Below are 20,303 nucleotides of genomic sequence, written 5' to 3' on the forward strand. Positions count from 1 at the left end.
TAAACAGTCAAATTGAAAAAGAAACCAAAAACGCTCCTAAAATATGTCATTTTAATGAAAAATTGCATGATTTGAACTCATGGAATAAATTTTAAAATGTTTGACATTTTTTTTTTTTGAAGTATGTAAGAGCTTAAAATTTTCACAAATCAAAATCTGTCTTAGCAAAAAAATTCATCAGTTGTCGCTCGTTTCTGTAATAAAACTTTGTTTTTGCAAATTAAAACTTTCATTGTAAAATTTTGCGCAACTTCAAATTTCAAGTGCAGTTTAGTATAAGATTTCAATTTTTTAGTTTTGGATTTCTTATTACTTTTTCAATTTTTTTACCTGTTCTCCTCGACTCAAGACGCGAAACCTCCTCACTCCCACTGTAGTCAAAATAAAACTCCCATCTTCCAAAGAAACAGCATCTTTCACTTCTAAAACCGTTCCATAGGAAACAAATTTCTCCCCACTGTCTTCTTTGGCAGCCATTGCAAATCTTCGTGTTGGAGACAACAAACACCTCCTTACCAAAAGACGATATCGTGGCTCATAGACGTACAAAGGGCAAGCGACTCCGGGGAAAGCATTGGTGCATATAAATACAGGAATCTGTAATAAAACCCCTTAGAATCACACAATTCAACACAAAAAAATATTCATTCTTACATCCGAATTTCTATTGAGCATTTGCGCCTCCTTCAAGTCAATTAAAAGCCGTTCATTGTATTCCTTCGGGAGGAGAAACCTGATGGCTTGGTCCAAGACCACAGTCGTCCCTCGAGAATAGTCCTTCAGACTCAAAGAAGCCATACACAGAGGGCAAGACAATCCATGGTCTAAAACTCGGGTCAAACAACCCTTACAAAACGTGTGACCGCAAGCTGTGGTAATTGGATCGAAAATACAACGACTACAAAGGATGCACTCCAAATCGGTGGCTGTTATAGTGTTCCAGCAGTTTTTAATGGCTGTGTCTTTGATCGTTTCGGCTTCTTTGAAGGCGTTTCGAATGGCGATGGTGAATTTTCGGGTTGATTTTTCGACAACGTTGGGCATTGTTCTAATCTGTGAGGTGGAAAAGTGAGTTTTCGGTGCAATTGGGACGACGGAAACTTACACTTTTCGTGTTTTCGTCGCTGATTTGTAAACCTGCAAAGCCGGATCTGAGATGGTAGCGTGGTTGGATGCCTAAAATGTCGGTCGTGTTGGGGATTGAGTTATCTGAAATATAAAAAAACAATTAGAAAAAGATTAAAAAAAAAATACTTCCTTAATTCAATTCCACAATTTTTTATAACTTTGTAATAAAAATTAGACTAATCTGAAAACTAATACAGTTGATGTCAACTTTTTGGATTATTCAGTTAAAGTTTTGTGGAACAAAAAAAAGCAATTAAACAATTTCGTTTATGTGTGAAAAAAGTTCATTTCGTTAATTATAAGTAGAAGAAAAGTCATCATGGTCCACTGTTTCGCATATGTAAAAAAATTAAAATTAGGTACTTGTTTTTTTTAGGTAATAATTGATTCATGGGTGGAAATGACACTATTTCCCCTTTATTTAATTAACTTCTGTGTTTCTCAATTTTTTGGATAGTAGAGTTGTTGCGCTATTTCGTCCAACAACATTCGTGTATAAATCAGATACTTTCCGCCCTGATTAATGAAATTTCGTTTTGTGTATTTTTTAAACCTTCATTTCTAAAATAAAGTAGGTAAGTAAAAGTAGCACACGTGATATGTGCATATCTTTTCTACACATGGGAGGAATTAACACACTTTGCAAAAAATACATGAAAACTAGATTCATTTCCTTAAGTGTCAAATAATTTTTCATTTCTAACTTTGTAAAATAAAAATAAAAAAAAATATCTCAGCAAATTTTTTGTAGATTTTCGTAGCGGAAAAAATGAAATACTTTCTGTAGGTACTGTTGATATAAATATCTTATTTTTCGGAAGATTTTTGTTTCATTCTTAAAACTATACTAAAGTAACAAAATAAAAAAATGTGGGATTCAAAAAATCATTTTTTTACTCCGATACGGAAAGTTACTAAATTTTTGACTAGTGTAGAAGAAGAATTTTATACATTCCACTTTCGTAAAAAATTAATTTTTTAAGTTGTGATAACTTGAATCAGAAACTTAAAAATTAAATCAAACTGATTCATTTTCTTCTCTTGTTAGAGAAAATATATTTCGGTAAGGAAACAGAACATTTTTTTCCAATTAAGAATCATAAAAAATATTTGGCATTGAAAGCGCTTTGTAGTTCCGCATCAATAAATTTTGGCCCTCAAATGCCCACAAAAACGCTAAACATACCTTCGAATGACCTTTGCATTGTTAAAATGCCGAAAACCCAGACCTAGTCTCACAAAAACTGTTGACTTTGGTCAAATTAAATTCTTCACTGTCCGTCTCGCGTTTACCTATTTATTTTTAAAGTCTCGAATGAAATCCATTAAAGGCACAGAAAATTTATCTTTGCTCTGATGGGTGCAAATCTCGAAATTTTAAAACCAGATAATAAGGAAATTCTTTCTCTACCGACGGTATATTTTATTTTGTCTTAAAACTGTGGGCGCCGACTTTTCATGTTTTCAGTGGGTGCATAAACAAAAATTGGTATAACTTGCAGGTCTTGCGAATAATTACGCGAAAAAACGATTTCATCTTCCCTTTGTTTGATGAATTTATTGTATTTAATATTTCGAAAATTTAAATACAATATAATTTTTTATATAATATAAAAGAAAAAAATCTATAACATATGCAATAAAAAGTGTCAAGAAAATAATACATGTTTAAAGTTGCAAAATGCTGCAAGTTGTTGACTTTTGAAAAATAATACACTACTGTTAAATTTGAAAAAAAAAAAACAGAAACAATTAATAAAATTTGCGTGAATGTTCGTAAATCGAGTGCTGAATACAGCTTGGGGGGTAACAGCTTTTTATTAACGCAATTAATTTGAGATGAGTAAAATTAGGTTTTGCAAAAGCTAAATAAATGGTCTCAAAAATTAGTTAGTATTAGTTTTTGATTTTTTACATTTTCAAAAATATCATTTTTTTTTTAATTTAACGTGCAAAATTGTAGAAAAAAAGTCTTGGGAATTTAATTTTTTTATTAACTTAGTGGATGAAGTAAAAAAAATATAAGGTGTTTAGTCACCATAACCGCTTTTCGCTTATGTGGTGAATAGATTTTCATTTGTGTAGCAGAAAGAATGTTCATGTACCTTTCATACCTCCCCTCGTAGGTATAAAAAAATTAAATTTTCAATTAGATAGTTTAGGAAAAAGTTATTAATTTGATATTGAACTTGAAACACCCATAAGTGTGAAAATAGATATTTTTAAATAATTCTATTCTTTTTTTAGGCTTAGATGAAAATGCTCCACTTTCTTCCTTTCAGTCAAAATAAAACGGAAAAAGCGTTTTATTTAGCAGTCCACAAAAACACTATACAGTTTCGAGTGACCTTTGCATTGTTAAAATGCCGAAATCCCAGACCTAGACTAACAAAAACTGTCGTATTTTTTGGTAAAATTCTCTCGCTATTGTCTCGGGTCGTGTTTTCCTTTTTAATGAGTTTTTAAGCTCTCGAATGAAATCAATAAAGCCACTTGGAAGACATCAAACCGTCTGGGAATGCCAAGATTATGTGGGAATGACCTCCTGGCATTGACTGCATCGGCGGACTGCAAAGAATACCGGTACTAAAAAAACAGTTGGTTGATTAAAAACCGCAGCGATCGGTTGTAAAAAGTGCATTGTTGTCGATATTTTAAGACTTGAAGCTGACCTATCCACACAATTTACGTCAAACGTCCATAAATAAAACGATTTTGTTTTCAAAAACATCATGTATGCAAGTGAGGAATATATAAAAATGACGACATTATTTGTGTATTACCGATTTAGAAACGGTTTATGTAAGTTTTAGAAAACGAAAAGTTAGAGTTTTAGAGCAAAACGGCGCAAGATATGCTTTCACTTTGTATCGAAGCATTTTTATGGCGAACGGTAACGAAGACAAAATTGGGCTTTTTGTCAAGGAAAAAAGGTGAAATTTTGCTCGAGTTTAATTACACAAACGCGGCTTGCGATTAAAGCAATTTTACAAATATATCAAAATTGGGAAAGTTTTAGGAAAATAATTTGATTTAACAAGCGGAGTTTAAAAAACTAATAATCACAAAAAATCAACGGCCTAAAAGTCTTGTAGAAAATCTCATAAATTGTATAAATTGCGATCAATAGGAAAATCGAACTGTTTATTTATTAATCGGCGTTTGATAATTAAATTATAGTTAAGTTGGAAATTCTTTGAAAACTCATTACGATATCACTTCAAAAAATAACATATAGGATGAGTTTCCTGTAAAATTCAAATTATATGAAACAGCCTGTATAAAAATGTAAGTGAAAAGTTTTTATCTAGTTTTGAAAATCGAATTTTCGAATAAATTCAAAAAGTAAAAAAACACGACATTTTCAGGTTTTTTCAACGCATTCAATTTCATCGAAATATTCTTTAAAGAAGGTCAAAGTCTGGCAGATCCTTAAATAAGTCGATACTTACAACTAGAATTAATTTGAAAAAAATTAAAATTTTCTCGAAAATCATAAAAACAGAGATGTTTACAAATTGTGTTATAATACTTAGGTACCTACGTAGTTAAATCAACAAAGTCTCTTTTTTATAAAACTGTTGAAAATAGAAAAAAAATAAACCTCTAATTAAAGCTTTATCAAACTCCAAACAACCCAAAAGCCAAATTATACAAGAAACAATAGACAACAAACGATTACAAGGGAACTTTTTGTTAAGAAAATATTGCAAAAATTTTAAAATTAGATATATTATTTTCACCTCAAAATGGATTTACTTTTGTAGATAATATGGATTTAATCGTATACAATATTTATTCTACTACCTATTTTCAAATTTACTTAAATACATATACAACGTGTTTCAAAATGGGTTTTCCAGGTAAAATAAAAATGCCGCTTTAAAAAATATTAAATCCAATTAATCTCAAATGTTATTTTACTTTGATTGACAGCTGTCACTGTTGATAGAATTATTTGGTTCAAGAAGAGTAGAGCGGTACAGAAAATTTTACATGTATATGGACCCACAAATAACACAGGCGACTAGATGAAAATCATTTTGAAACACGTTGTACATTTTACATTTACTTTGTTTGATACAGAATAGAGTAAAAATTAACGTTATCCATAAACAATAGTAATTTATGTATCAAGAGAATAAACAATTATTTTAATCCAGAGAATGTAGGTCATGCCAGAAGTGACCAAAGGAAGCCGAGGACATTTTCATTCATGAAATTAACGATGTTTTTCCAGAGATGCTTATAAAACTTTCCTCCCAAAAGACTAAATTCGTATTAACATAAGAAACTGATATATTTGACCAATAATGGTAAACAATTTGTCAAAATATTTAATTCATGCAATTGCAATCTTTATTTCCAGTTTTTAAGAGCAAAAATCGGTATTTCATTTCTTTTATTCCTGAGGGAATAAAGCGTTACTTTAATTTTTTAAGAAAAAAATTACCCACTACTTAGTAGGTACATAAAGTAAACAGTAAGATTATGCAGCCTTCAAGTTTACTTGCTGCTTTACCAACGAGAAATAAATAGTTTAATAGTAGATTTTATAAAAATGATTTGAGACAGCATAATAATAATCGTAAGTCAAAAATATGTATAGAGGCTACCCAACTAAAATCTACGATTTCGTCCAAATTTGAAAAAATGCTGAAACAGGTCAATTTTAACTTAAAAAAATTTAAATAGCAAGAGGGGTCGAGTGACATCATTTTGAAGTTGTTTTCATTGTTTTTTTTTTGAGGTTACTGAGGGGAAACAAAAGTGATTAAATATGCTATTACTATTCAATTTTTTTGGTACAATTATTGACTTGTTTCAGGATTTTTCCAAACATACAGGGTGAATATAAAGTATGGAATCAAGCGGTTTTTTTAATCATTTCCCTCCAGAAAATAATAATTAATAAAATTAACGTAATATAAAAAATGTGATCGTATTAAGAACGAAATTTAGTTTTGCGCAATTTTTTTCCTCAAAGATACAATAATTTATGTATTTTTTTTTTAATTACATACATATTTATAAAGTAAATAGTTGTGATTCTTAGATCATAACCTTCATGAGAAAAATGGTTTTATAGTGGGTTGCCATTTAAAAAAAAATTTTTTTTGTAGAACTCAAAAACAAAACAAAAATTCGAAAAATTTTATTCTTGATAAAAGATCACATTTTTATAGTACTTTATCATTTATCAATTAGTTTTTCCAAAAAATAAATAGTTTGAGCCAAAAACGTTTGGTTCTATATTTTTTATTCACCTGGTATGTACAAAATTAACCAAACCTGAAATTTTATGATCAAAAAATTACAAGCATTCGTTGTATGCATAAAACTAAAATTAAACTGCAGTGACGTCAATACAACATTCCTACCAACCACAACAGAATTCCCTAAAACTGGACAATGTGAGTTTGATTAAGTTTAATTAAATTTAATATAATTTAAAAATAATTTAAAAAATAATTAATCGCTTTTGGTGTTTTTTTTTTGTTAAGAAATTAATAAGAAAGAAGAATTAATAATTAATAAGAAATTATAATGAAATTACATTTCAGTGGCGCCAAGGCAACCCACTTAAACTTTAAAAAAATTTAAGAAACATGCTTTATTAAAATTTTTGATCACATTACATTTTTTACATTGCGCGCCGGTAATATGTAGGTGTTAAAATAAGCCATTTAAGTTTTTAGTGCTTTTTTTGTGAAAAATTTGATACAAGATTCATAATTGCATTTTTTATAATCAAAAAATTACAAAAACTCTCTTTTCGCATAACACCAAAATTAAATTGCTACCAACCACAATAAAATTCCCCCCAGCCCCAAACTTCAAAAAATTTCAAAAAAGCTGCACAGACCTACTGGACTTAGAACTGTTGTTGGATAATCTATTTAGAGCATCCTTTCTTGTCGAAGGCCAAACAAAGTGCCATGTAATCCATATTTGTCTAAACATTTTAAAATGACCCGAGGCTTGGGTAACTCAATGCATTGGAAGCACATTTATATAATATCACTATTACATAACAGTCCCACGCCTTGTAAGATAAGAATATTATTATTTACGATCCAGTTGCTTGAAACACGGTCAAAATTTACCACAAAAAAGCAATCGAATCAAATTTAAACGTCCCAAAATAGTCACAAAACACTCAGCACGTGGCCAATGCCTAAAATTAGTGCTCGTCCACAGCACATCGAACTTTTATCATCGAAAATTCGCAACAATTACGCAATTCATTCATTTGGGTGATACCCCAATCCGAGAAATGTTATCACGGGGCGACAATGTTGATAAACACTATAATTAGTGAAAAACACAACTTGGATAAACTTGATCCGATTTGCGTAAGTGGGTGCAAGTTCAAAAAATTTGACAGAACTTGGGCTATTTTTGGCCGTGTCGTTGGACTCATCAAGTCCGTGAAATACTCGCTTTAATACCCACATCCGCTAGGATTGAGGCTGTTGACCTTAATATTCAATAAATTACGTAAAAGTGAATCAAAGGAAAAATCACTATCATGCGATAATGCCACTATTTTTTACTAGTTATCAACGGAATATCGAATAGGCATTACGTTATAGAGAATTTCAGCCTGTGATTACATAAATATGAAATAACATCAGTAATATCTTACATGAAATTGTAAAATTATACTTTCAATTTAGTCCTTGTGCTCGTTTCATAATATAATATTGTCGAGAATGAACAAATACCTCGACGGATCGGCTCTATTAACAACAATTAAATTGGTCTTTTTTTAAACACACATAAGCGCGAGCAAAAAACCTATTTTTAATAATAATTCGAGTGTGACAAAGCCGGACTTTGTTAAAGTAAATGCGCGTGTGTAACTTATTTGTTTTGTTGTTACATAAGCCCTTAATATGCATAATCATATGTACGTCCTGTTTTTGATTTTTAATGAGTCGAATTGTGACCGCGACGCAGTTATTTATTTGAATTAAACATAAACTTTTTTAAGGAAAAGCGAATATATTATTAGTAATAAACAAATTCAACCAATTTAGAATTTTAGTGCTAAATTAAGTCATTCGAAAAAACGAACCTAACCTCGTTTTTGAGTCCAATAACTTAGTAAACTACATCGTATATTTTTAAAGTACCACGTGTACAATTAAATTTCCAATCAAAGGAGGCTATGAGTTTGAAATTTAGTTGGCAACGCTGCATAATGGACAGATAAAAAATATAAAAACTGTTAAGTGTCATATTTTTAATCTCTACACTATTCAATGTTGCCAACTTCATTTCAAAGCCACAGGCCACTTTGAAGTTTGGTATTCGAGTTTAGTATTTAATTATTATCTGAACTTACAACAGGCAACAATGTTTATTAATTTTTTTTTTTTAGTTTTTAGTTATTTTTCGTAACCCCATTTACGACGCCACCTTGACTGCTTTTTCAAAATCAAAATTTGATAAAACAGGGTTTAAAATCACTATTTTGAAGTTGGTAATTTTGAGTTTGCTAACATTAATTAATAAATAGCAACTGGAAACATATTTTAAGAAAAATCTACATTGTTTCATGGTCTAATACACCAAATTCCACTGTATTATTAACAATTCTAAAAAATGTGGGAGATTTTGAAGTTTTGAAATATCTTCTAAATTTTTTTCTAAAAATTTGACATCGAAGGAATGCAAATCTATAACCAAATTTTGTTTTTATAGCATCCAAAGCACACAAACAATTGGAACAAATGTCTCGGGTGCTTACATATTTTTTTATGAACTTTTTCTAAAAATCATATTAGCCTTGAAATTTGACAGTTGACAATCTTGAACTGCCTTAGGTAATTCTTCAAACCTTCGGATATCAAATACAAAAAAAATTATTGACTTATTGCAAAAAGTTAGTTTTGATTTTTTTGAGTCGACAAATGAAATTTGAATTTCGACAAAGAAATTGACATATGTCAATAACTATGGCAAATAAGTACGAAAAACGTTTTACTCAATTTTAGAAAACGAATTCAAGAGTGTAAGAAAAATGGATGATTCCCATTTAAAATTTCAGAGTTGGCATTTTTGAAAATAATTTAGTTTCATCAAGAATGGTTGATTTTGGTCGCGTACAAAATTTCAAAATTAGAAGTTGAAAAGTTTGTAATGTAGACCCTACAAGAATCACCCTGTATAAACAAACAAAATTGTCACTTAAAAATAAAATAATACTATGAATTTGAATTTAATTTTTCAAATTACCTCAGTCAAACCCTAAATTAAAATTAATGAAAAGCCTCGATAAAAGCATTACATTAAATTGTCTGCACTGTATTAATTTCGTCCTTCACACAAATTTTACAAAATTTCTATCCAGGAATGTTCCAATTGTCCTTAATCTATATTTAATATTTGTTTTACTAATGAGCTCACTCCTAACCAACTCTTGCCAAATAATGTCATTTTGTCGCTTTAAGTTAAGTGTATTGTCACAGTATTTTACTTCAAGTCTGTATGTAAGTAAAAAATATTTCAAAATTTAAATTAAAACTTTTTAGATCAAAATAATGTTGTTCGATTTAGCAATCATTGCCACTTTAATTGCCTCGACATCATGCCATCCAGTGCCCCAAAACCAACTTCCGGAACGTTCTTCCGGCGTAAATTTATTGGAAGAAGCTGAAAAACTTAATCAAAATTTAAATTCCGTCTCAATGAGTGATCTTTTGGATTCCTTTGGAGGCTCATCGACCGAGACACAAGCACCGGAACCGGCCCCAAATTCCCACAATGGCCTCTATTTCCTCTTTGACTGGAACTCGTTCTTGGAAGTGGACGACCAGTTGGGGCGCCGAGTCAACTTACGGTTCCAACCCACAATCGGAGATCCCAAAAGATTCATTTCCGTTTCGGTGCCATAAAAGTGACCTTTTGTGTATTTATAAACAATTCAATAAAATCGAGAAAATATTTTGTATATTTTGTAGTTATGAGAAGGCTCTTAAAGTACTAGATTGAGTGTCTAGTGTTATTTTTGTATAAGGTTGGTACCAGCAACACAGAGGCAAGGTAATTTTCGTCCCAGTTCGAAAAATTCGAGTTCGATCCCGGGTGAAGGCAGTTTTCTTCTACTTTTACAATAACAAAAATTAACACATGATAATACAAAAAAGACGGTAAAGTTATTTTGGGCAAACGCGTGTCATAATAACATTTCTTATGAGATATCATGGATTAATTTTTAACCAGCCCCAATTTAAATTATTTCGTTTAAAACTGTTTTAAATTAACATCATTATGCGTACTTTCGCAACATAATTAAGGTCGTTTTTTGTGCAACATTATGAGTTCTTCATTAATTTAAAGAGAAAATATAAAAGTCGATTAAGACACAGTTATTCCCATTTTTGGATAAGATCCAAATTAATTAAAATTAAATGTTTTTTAATAGCTTAATGAGGCATTTTCTTTGGCCCCACCTGCCAACATTCTTATGAAAATTTTCCAAATGTATAATTTTAATTATTACAGTGCGTCTTTCTGCTCCGTTCCCTCAAACAATGGCTTTGTAAAAAGTGTCCCTGATATTTACACAATGTCGTAACGATTGCTTCACTTGAAGTAAGATCAGTCAAAATTTATTAAGAACGTGTCTTCATTACCCAACAGGAGGTGTGCAGATCTAGATGAAATGATTAACGTTTATTTGTTAAAGTTTGTAATATGTTCGATGCTGTCGTAACAGCAGTTACAGCAATGGCTGGCTGTGTAACATTACCGAATCTCCTCTCTGTAGGTTGCAGGATCGGTCACGGCAGGAGTGTTGCTAACTTCTTTGCAGTGCAAAGGATTGTGCAATCGATGGCCACAATAGACTGTTATGCCATCCGATTACTGTACATGATTACGTTAAGGAACGTAGGGTGTTATTAAATTAACTGTGTTTTGTAACGTTTGAGATGTTTGTTTTCGATTTCAACGGCACTTACACTTGCCTCAATTTTACCAAAATTAATATTTTCTCCAAAAAAATTGAAACATTTAAAAATCTTGTCATATTAAGTTGGTAGTTTTTTTGTTAGCTTGAGATGTGTAACAGAAACCTACAATACCAGGTGAACCAAACACTTTTTCCCCACTCTAAATCTTCAAGTGGTCAATATTTAAACTCATTTCAAATAATCGGTCAAGGCACGAGATAGATACACTCATTACTTTTATTATCATTGTTATTATTTTTATTATGGCTATCATACTCAATTATTGATTTATCTGTTTGCTTTCATTATTACATATTTTCACATTATAATGTAAAAAATATAAAATACTTATCGCCTCGACACAGGTCAAACCTAGACTCTATATTTCATGCGTTCTAGAGGCTTTTAATTCAATTTTGAATATACTTCAATATTTCAGGAATTTGTTTTTTTTGTAAAAATGTCAACCTATTCACTTAGAAATTAACAATATAACTTACTCGTAATTATAAAAAATTTAATCAACAGCCTTTTCCATATTTTTTAAAAAATATACTACTTAGCAAAAAAATCGTTACACCAAGAAATAGAAAAAAAAATTGAACAAATTTCACGATTTACTATTGAGTACGTTAAAAACATGTATTGTGTTATGTAAAGTTAGACCAAAATCCGATTCAAAATAATCTGTGTATTCTTGTGAATATGGTAATTTTTGTCATTTTTCTTTTATTATTTTCAATTATTGTAAAAAAAACATTGATAGGTAATCGACCCATAATTTTTTGATCCGCTTTAAAAACGTTTTGAACATAACATGTATCACTTATAACGTAATTAGAACATACAACAAATACATCGAAATCTTTAATTCTGGAAATTCAGTGTTTACCTTCAAGAGTAAAATTAAGAACTTGCTTTTGAATAATTAACTTTGTTCAACTGAGTAAACTGAGTTGGATAACACTGGCAATGATTTCTTTCTTTACTTTTAGTTATTAAGTAACTTCCAAATTTATTTTTATTTAAATTTTATATTGTTTATAATAATTATTTTTATTTTTATGTTATAATTGTTTTTTTTTTCTATTAATTTTCTTTTGAGGTTAAGTTGAATATCTTCAAGCTAGACTTCGCCTCCGCATCTTTGTATTACTTTTAATTTATTAATAAAGACCTTTATATTTTTTTTTTCTGGAAAAAACACATTTTTCGAGATCGTAATCCCAAAATATTTATTTATTCACACTGAACATCCCATCTAAGGTTAATAATGAAAATGCAGTTTTTGTAGCTAGGAACAGTATTTTTTTAAACGCTGTTAAAGAAAACCGTTGTCTTATAACCACTATTTCATGAAAACGAACAGGTTGGCACTTACCTAAATTAATTCTCTGTTGCATGAACGAATTAGTTATTAAAATACATTTTTTCAATTTGGATAGATACGTTTTTTTCTTACAAGTATTACATAAAGTTTATAATAAAATGACCACATTTTAAAGTATTACAAAAAAAAATACACATAATGACATTTTTTGCCTAAACTATTAACTTTTTTTAAAAACTAATTGATGAATGATGAAGTATTATGTATGTATAAAAATGTGACGTTAAAAATTTTCATATTTTCTTTTGTTTTTTGAGTTCTGCAAACTTTTTACTTTTTTCAAGTGACACAAACCTTTTGTTTACAAGGGCTTTGATCTAGGGATTACAACTACCTACATTTATTCAATTTTTATCGAAAAACATTTCATATAAATTGGCATTTGCAAAAAACTCTAAAACAAAACAAAATTTCAATCTCAAAACACGATTACATTTTTTATATCATTTTAATTTTCATTAATTAATATTTTGTAAAGACAAATAATTAAAAAAACCGCTTGGTCCCATACCTAGTTTTGTTCACCCCATATTTACTATTACCTCGTATTTTCATTGTACCTATTCAAATTATTGTACTAGTTTATTTATCAAGAAAATATTAAATGAGACACGTTGTTTGAACCAAATAAAAATTTCGACTCAACACGATCTAACTAAGCGTTCAAGATTTAAAATAAGTTGGGAAAAATTCGCTAGTTAGTAAAAATTTTACCTAATTTACACAATAGACTGATATTTCAAATGACATTTTTCAGCGACTGCATATTATGTAAATCTTGCAACGAAACACGTTTGGATCTAGTTCAGGTGGCCGAATTAGGCCAATCTAAAGTCTTTCCTAATATACAAAAATCACTAGTAATCGTTTCAGTTGGCAGTACGACAGTGTCAAAATAACAACATAACCTCACCTTATTATCTAAAAATTATAATTAATTATTATTCAATCAAAACATGAACGCTAACTTTTGACAAACAATAAACCCACCTATACGTTAATTATTGCAACTCATGTTATTGCGAGATAATTGGCCGGTAAAAAGCATGAACAGTCATTGAACTGCACAAACTAAAATAGTTCTAGTATTCCTCCACACCTGAATAATTACGACCGTGAAGTTAGTTTTTTTTTCAAGGTTTATTGGAACTTTGATGGCTATCATTGTAATTCGCTTACATAAACGCGTGATAAAAATATTTTCGTTATTGACTAATTTAGCTAGTTGTTTTTTATGGCACAAGGGGGCCCGTGTGGGTATCATCGTGGTGGGCATTGCATTGTTACGAGATTGTTTTTGTCAATTGAAGTCGTTTTGCAAGAGATCGATATTTTGCAAAGTGGAACGTTGTTTTAATTGATTCAAAATTGCGTTATGGGAATGTAATTTATTTACGTAAGTGCATATGCAGAACCGTACTGTACCGTTTTGAACCGTTTCATTATTGTCGATTACGGCCGCCGAAGTAAACTTTTAGTTCAACGCAGGTTAGTTACATCACAAAGCAACGCAACGCAACGCTAATCCAATACTCATAAAGTCCAATTGACTAATTAACAATTACATAAATAGATTTACGTAAAACGGCTTTTAGGTTTATCACGAGTGTGATAATTCCAATTTTTGAAAAAAAAAAACGAAGACAACACTCGAGTTACGTAACTCGGTAAATAGGTAAACTCAAATCGTTATTCTAAGGCCAAATCAATAAATTGTAATCTAGTGCGTCACTAATTATAAATATTACACATCGAATTGTGGATTTTGTTACAAACTGTTATACAACAAACAAGTTAGACATGCCAAACAATATAAATATTGTTTGTCACGTAGTTTAAATTATTACTGCCATATCTGTGTATAAATAATCACTTAATAAGCCTTACATAAAAGATTAGAGAATGGTCTAATCTAATTATGGAGGTCGTTCTTCCCGACGTATGATATTTTTTATATAACTCATGTTTCAAGGGTTGAACTGACGTTCGTAACAAATAGTTATTTACATGCGCGTGTGGTAACTAACGTTTTACAGGGCGGAACTAATTTGACACAAGACATATATCAAAATAATTGAGCCCTGTAAAATGGCTAACATATTAAACTTTTTGGACAAAAACTTTTATTAAAAAAATCAGAAATAATTTTTTCATTCGACGTCAACGACTACAGAATTGTCAACAAGAAATTACCACCTAGGATTTGAATTTTTAGGAAAATTACGTTTTTCATGTTGTTTGTAACTAGAATTTTCAAAAGTAATTTTGAATACTTAGGGTTGGTTACCCCTGGTCGTTGACGGTTGACGTTTTCTGTCAACCTGCTGTTAACTATCAGTTGAATTATCCACAAGGGTTAACAGTGACTTAACCTAAACTTTGACACTGGTTACGAAATCTTTTGTTTGTCAACAAAAATGAACCTATTCACGAATATCCTTAAATCCTAGGGAGTAATTTCTTCTTGATACGACAATAGGACACATAAAAAAAATCGTGATGGCTATGAAGCACCACTAGATAGTACTATGCCAATTTTTCAATAAATAAATTTTCGATATAAAAAGAAAATATTTTATTAATGTGCCTAAAAGCTTGTGTTTTTTTACAGTTTTGACTACATTTTTCCATAGTTGTCAGTCGTATATAATAGAGGATTATGTAGACCTCAATTTCATGCTTTGATATTGCTCAAAATTTTTAACGTATGTCAGTGAGATACTAAAAATCAAATTTGAAAAAAAATTAATTACATAATTGCAATCTTTTCTACATGATAAAATTCCTTGATTTTTTTCTGGTGGTAAATTTGATAATGTAAAAGTTGATAGATTATTAATGAATAACATTTCAATATTAAAAATTGAGAAATTTGGTAATTTATGGTCAAGTTTGGGATGATGCATTGACAAAAGAGCGGAGTCTTCACAATAGAGCCCGCGTACGTCATAAATGTCATTGCAGTCCTTTTTCTTTTGTCAAGAAATTCTAGCTTGATCACCAATTAATTTATTAATTTGACGTTTACAGTAATGTTACCAATTGCAAAAATTTACCGGAAGATTTTTGTATTTACTCTACTCCTCTATTATACTCAAAGTGGTCTATGCTTTGGAAATTAAGTTGGCAACATTGAAATACAGAGACGGAAAACACGAAACAAACAAGTATCATATCTTCTATTTCTCTCCATTATTCAATAATATTGCCAGTTTAATTTCAAAGTCACGGGACACCTTGATCACAAATTTGGACGCTTGTCCGCTTAAAGTAATATTTTAAAAAGGGATTTTTATTAAATGGTTTTCTTCTTAAAATTTTAATACGACAAAATTTTTTTATAGGATTTTGGTTGGCAACATAGAAATCTGAAAAGGCAAACAACTTAATCCAATGACATTATCTGCATTAAATTGAATTGGGTTTACTTTTATCAACAGATTGGCATTTGCAAAATTTTAATAAATAAAAAATTCAACCGTTGATGTAATTTTTATACTGATTTTCCTTTAAACCACTCGCCATCCAGCCCATCTCCTTTGCAATCAATCCTCTTATTCCTAATTAAAACAAATTAATACAACCTGTAAAAACTTGCAACTGGTACAAAAACTGGTACTGAATAATTTCAAGCTGATGTGATGTGTTTTAATGGCTGGTAATGTTTGTTACGTAACAACGTTAAACTCATAAACGATTTCAATCATAAACCTAAATCCATATTTACCGGTCATAAATAGAACTGATACGATAAACAAAAAAACGTTTTTCAGACGCGGCATTAATATGTGCCAAAAATTTTGTTTGCCTGTAGTTACACGAAACTGCACTCGTTTGGTGCAATAAATCGATTCTCTCTCTTGTTTTTAAGACGCGAAATTTTCTTATTTTTAGCCAAGATTTTGTAAAAAAATTGAATAACATCTACCAATGGCGGCTCGTGAAAGTAGATATACAGAACGAATAATATTATTAAAGTTGTGGTCAATTCATAGTGGCCATTTAATTAATTACAAAGTTGGCAACCCCTAGCCCACCACCTCTAGTGTGTGGGTTGTGTCTATGTTGGCAGCAGAATTAACTAAATTATGTCAACAATTGTGACAGGCCCAATAGATTGTGTACAGGGTGCGCCAGAACTCGCGCCCCAGAGAAAAATTTCAAGTAAGATAAGATACCAGGAACATGAAGAAAATGTTTAAAAAATTCTCTGTCAAACAATTTTGACATTTATTTTTTGACATTTGACATTTTTTATGTCTATTTAATGATACTAATAATCTTATATACAGAAGTGCGCCAGAACTCGCGCCCCAGAGAAAATTTTCAAGTAAGGTAAGATACCAGGAACATGAAAAAAATGTTTAAAAAATTCTATCTGTCAGAAAATTTTGACATTTAGTTTTTGACATTTGACTGATGATCTCGTATATGTTTTTTTTATAATTATTTAGTAAAGAGACAGACAATTTGCCAATAAAAGCCACAAATAACATTGAACAGAGTTACAATTTAGGATACAGCTTCCTTGTTTCCTCTTTTAATAGCTTGTAGCAAAAAAACTTTGAAAATTATTTTTCCAACAGAAATAAATAGAGTTAAATTGAAAAATTTAAACTCTCACAACTTCGAAATTTTTCTAGATATTTTTTTAAACATTTTCTCCATGTTCCTGGTATCTTACCTTACATGGCATTTTTCTCGGGGCTCGAGTTCTGACGCACCCTGTATGTAAAGAATTCTAACCTGACTTTTTCAGAATTGTCATTTTTGATAGATACGCCCCTAAAAAAACAATTGGGTGTTTAAAGTTGAATTTACACAACTCAATTTTTACAAATTTACACAGAGAAGTGGCCACCATGAATTGACAGCAACTTTAATTAAACACACGACATAGTATATTACATAACGAGCACGGAAAGTGATAAATAACGCACAAGCGGGAAAGTTACGCACGAGGCGTTAGCCGAGTGCAGGCAATACCGCGAGTGCGTTAGACACTTTCCTGCAAGTTTTGTACACTATTTTTCTTACCAACATATTTTTTTTTCATAACGATTTATTTTTTATAATGGATACAAAAATACATTGAATAACGATTTATTTTTTATAATGGATACAAAAAAATACGTTAAATGAAAAAATACAAAACATTCGAGTGTGAATTGTGCGTTAGATTTCTAACACACAGTACGTAAACAAATCGCACAGGTTTTCGACCTCGTACGATATTGCCAATTTTCGCGCATATGTAATTGTGCGTTATGATCTAGTTTCGTATATGGTCGTAGGAAAAATATATTTTTTTGCAATCATCACTAAAGCATAGATTAATAACCGTCTCATCAAAACAACTAAATTAGAAAGAATCTTTCGTGTAAGCCAATTGCTTGTATCTATATCTAATATTTCAGTTTTCTCAATTTATTTTAAAAGGAAAAAAATATTTCTGGCAAAATATAAAAAATAAATAGTCATCAGTTTTTTGTAAAAAATAAATACCTGTCTATGACCAGATTTTTAAAGTGTTACTATGACGTTTCTTATTACTTCAGTCTGTCACCATAGTTACATACATACCTACATGCTTTTTAATCGTTTAGAAACTACTAAGAAAAAGGATTTGAAAGTAAAAATAAAAAAAATCGTTTTTCTTTCTTGTTTGTGTTTTTTTTTTATTAATCATTATTAAGCACTGCAACTTTTCGGTTATTTTTAGTTGGTACGCCTGTAGGAAAAGATATGTTCTGGCAGCGCGACGAGCCGCCACTGCGCTCTATGCTCTATTAAATTGGCCGCGATATGTAAATGTTACATCATTGTTCTTCATAACAATTACGCAATATCTACCTGCAATTTTATTCCTATCTCTCCATTTGTCGACAAGGTCCTGCACCAGGACATTAACACACCTGTTGGCGGTGATTTCCGTGTCACAAATCACACAAACGTCACAATTTTCCGCCAAACACCCATAACAAAACGTGTGTCCACACTCCACGGTGACGGGTCCTTTGAGCACATTCCTGCAGAGAGGGCAGGTAAAAAGCTCCACTTTCCTGCTGGCGTCCATCGCGTTGAAAAGCGCGCTTTGCAGCCTCTTCACGCACAATTTCTCCTTTTTGAGTCGGCCCTTCTTACTCCGCAGGACCCTCCTGCAGCACTTGGGCCTCCTCAGCGAGACCAGCACCTCGGGGTACCTCTGGAGGATGTCGTTGTGGTGCTGCATCGTGGCATGTAGCACGTGAAAACGTATCGATTTTCCGGCCACTTGCGCACTGAATTTTTCCGGGAAATTGCCTGAATCACTCTGATTATTTATAATTCACGAAAAGGCCGGTTGTGCAAGTGGTGGCGTTGTGTAACACACGGTCAACAATAAACAGACGCGAAAATTTGTTGTTATGTAAAAGCTCGAGCGTCATACGTTGAGCACATGGAGGCAACGGAGATGGCAACTCGCGTGCCTTCTCGCGTTCGAGGCGAAAACTGAACTGACGCGACCGAATGCACGGAGGATTAGGCGAGGGAGCTTATCAGGGGACACCTGGTGTTGGGGGTCACGTGGATGGTTATCGCGCTGACGAGAGGGATTAACGCAGTTCGAGGAACGTTTTGTTTTCCACTTTTCGAACGTTTATAAAAATAGAAACATGTTTTTCGAGAAGGAAAATGACACAGAGATGAGTCATCGGAGTGCATCCATGATTAACGAAAGTTTTTTTATTAGGGTATTGCAAATGAAATTTTTGGAGTTTTGAGTTATTCTATTTTTTTCAAAATGGCAACATATGAAAATCGCATTTTGTATACTTTTTTTTAATAGTCAAGTTAAAATAATAATAATAAAATAGGTTTCCTAAATGCACAACAAATAAAAAAAATGTGCTGAAAATGACCACCATTTTCCAAACATCTTTGACACCTTGTTTGGTCAACTGCCCACTCTGGTAGAAAGACCGATTTTCTGATTTAAATCAAAATTATCATTTATTTGTTAGTTTTGAATATTTTTTTAGTTTTGTTGTTTTATTGAAGAAATTTATAAATTTGTTTATTTATTTTTAATTATCATTATTTTTAATTGTTTATATAAAAAGTTTTTCATTTGATCACTACCCCCCCAAGTTGAACCTTCTAAATCCGCCCTTATGTATCATTATGCGACCATGCCCTAAACAACAAGAAAAATGTTTAAAAAACTTTATCGATAAAAATTTGGAAGTTATGAGAATTTAAATTTTGCAATTTGACTCTATTTATTTCTGTTGAAAAAATAATTTTCAAGTTATTTTGCTACAGGCTAGAATAGAAAGGAAACAAGGAAGCTGTATCCTATATTGTTTAGTGTCCTATATCTGTTTAGTGTTATTTGTGGCTTTTATTGGTAAAATTTTTGTACCTTTACTAAATAATTATAAAAAACATATACAAAACTATGAGAATCATTACATAGACATAAAAAATGTTAAATGTTAAAAAATAAATGTCAAATTTTTTTGATAGAAATATTTGAACATTTTTTCAGTTCTCTGTATGGGAGGATACCCAATTACTCCCTTTCAAGGAGGTGCGTGAATTCCAGACAGCCAGACCTTTTAATTCTTAGATTAAAAAAAGGTTTTGTAGTTGCCACGTAAAAAATAAAAAAATTGTGCACAATATAAAAACAAAAAGAAATTCTGAAAAATTTTATCTATATAGAACGTCACATTTTTATAGCACTGAAAGAAAATTAAACTAAAGAAAAATAAATTAAAAAAGGTAACTTAGTTTTTGATAATTTATTACCTCTTTCTTCTGTTTAAGTTTTTAGAAAA

General features: G+C 30.9%; 2 protein-coding genes across 2 annotated transcripts in view; one reads left to right on the forward strand and one right to left on the reverse strand.

Moving 5' to 3' along the window:
• LOC123014252 (LON peptidase N-terminal domain and RING finger protein 2) overlaps positions 1-18,977 on the reverse strand; it is a 22,005-nt gene extending 3,028 nt beyond the window's left edge. The window contains exons 1-4 of the mRNA XM_044413274.1: positions 18,334-18,977; positions 1,106-1,209; positions 655-1,053; positions 331-597 (exon numbers count right to left, since the gene is read on the reverse strand). Of these exons, the coding sequence (XP_044269209.1) occupies positions 331-597; positions 655-1,053; positions 1,106-1,209; positions 18,334-18,712 (1,149 nt within the window). The 5' untranslated portion in view covers positions 18,713-18,977. The remainder of the gene's footprint in view (positions 1-330; positions 598-654; positions 1,054-1,105; positions 1,210-18,333) is intronic.
• LOC123014253 lies at positions 9,576-10,069 on the forward strand. Its single transcript, XM_044413275.1, has 2 exons — positions 9,576-9,618; positions 9,669-10,069. The coding sequence occupies exon 2, from the start codon at positions 9,678-9,680 to the stop codon at positions 10,029-10,031; it is 354 nt and encodes a 117-aa protein (XP_044269210.1). The 5' UTR covers positions 9,576-9,618; positions 9,669-9,677; the 3' UTR covers positions 10,032-10,069.
• Positions 18,978-20,303: the final 1,326 nt, after the last annotated feature.

This window comes from Tribolium madens, unplaced genomic scaffold (assembly GCF_015345945.1).
Source record: "Tribolium madens isolate multiple individuals breed KSU strain unplaced genomic scaffold, Tmad_KSU_1.1 Scaffold_97;HRSCAF=244;Tcas5.2_LG3a, whole genome shotgun sequence".
Taxonomy (NCBI): Eukaryota; Metazoa; Arthropoda; class Insecta; order Coleoptera; family Tenebrionidae; genus Tribolium; species Tribolium madens.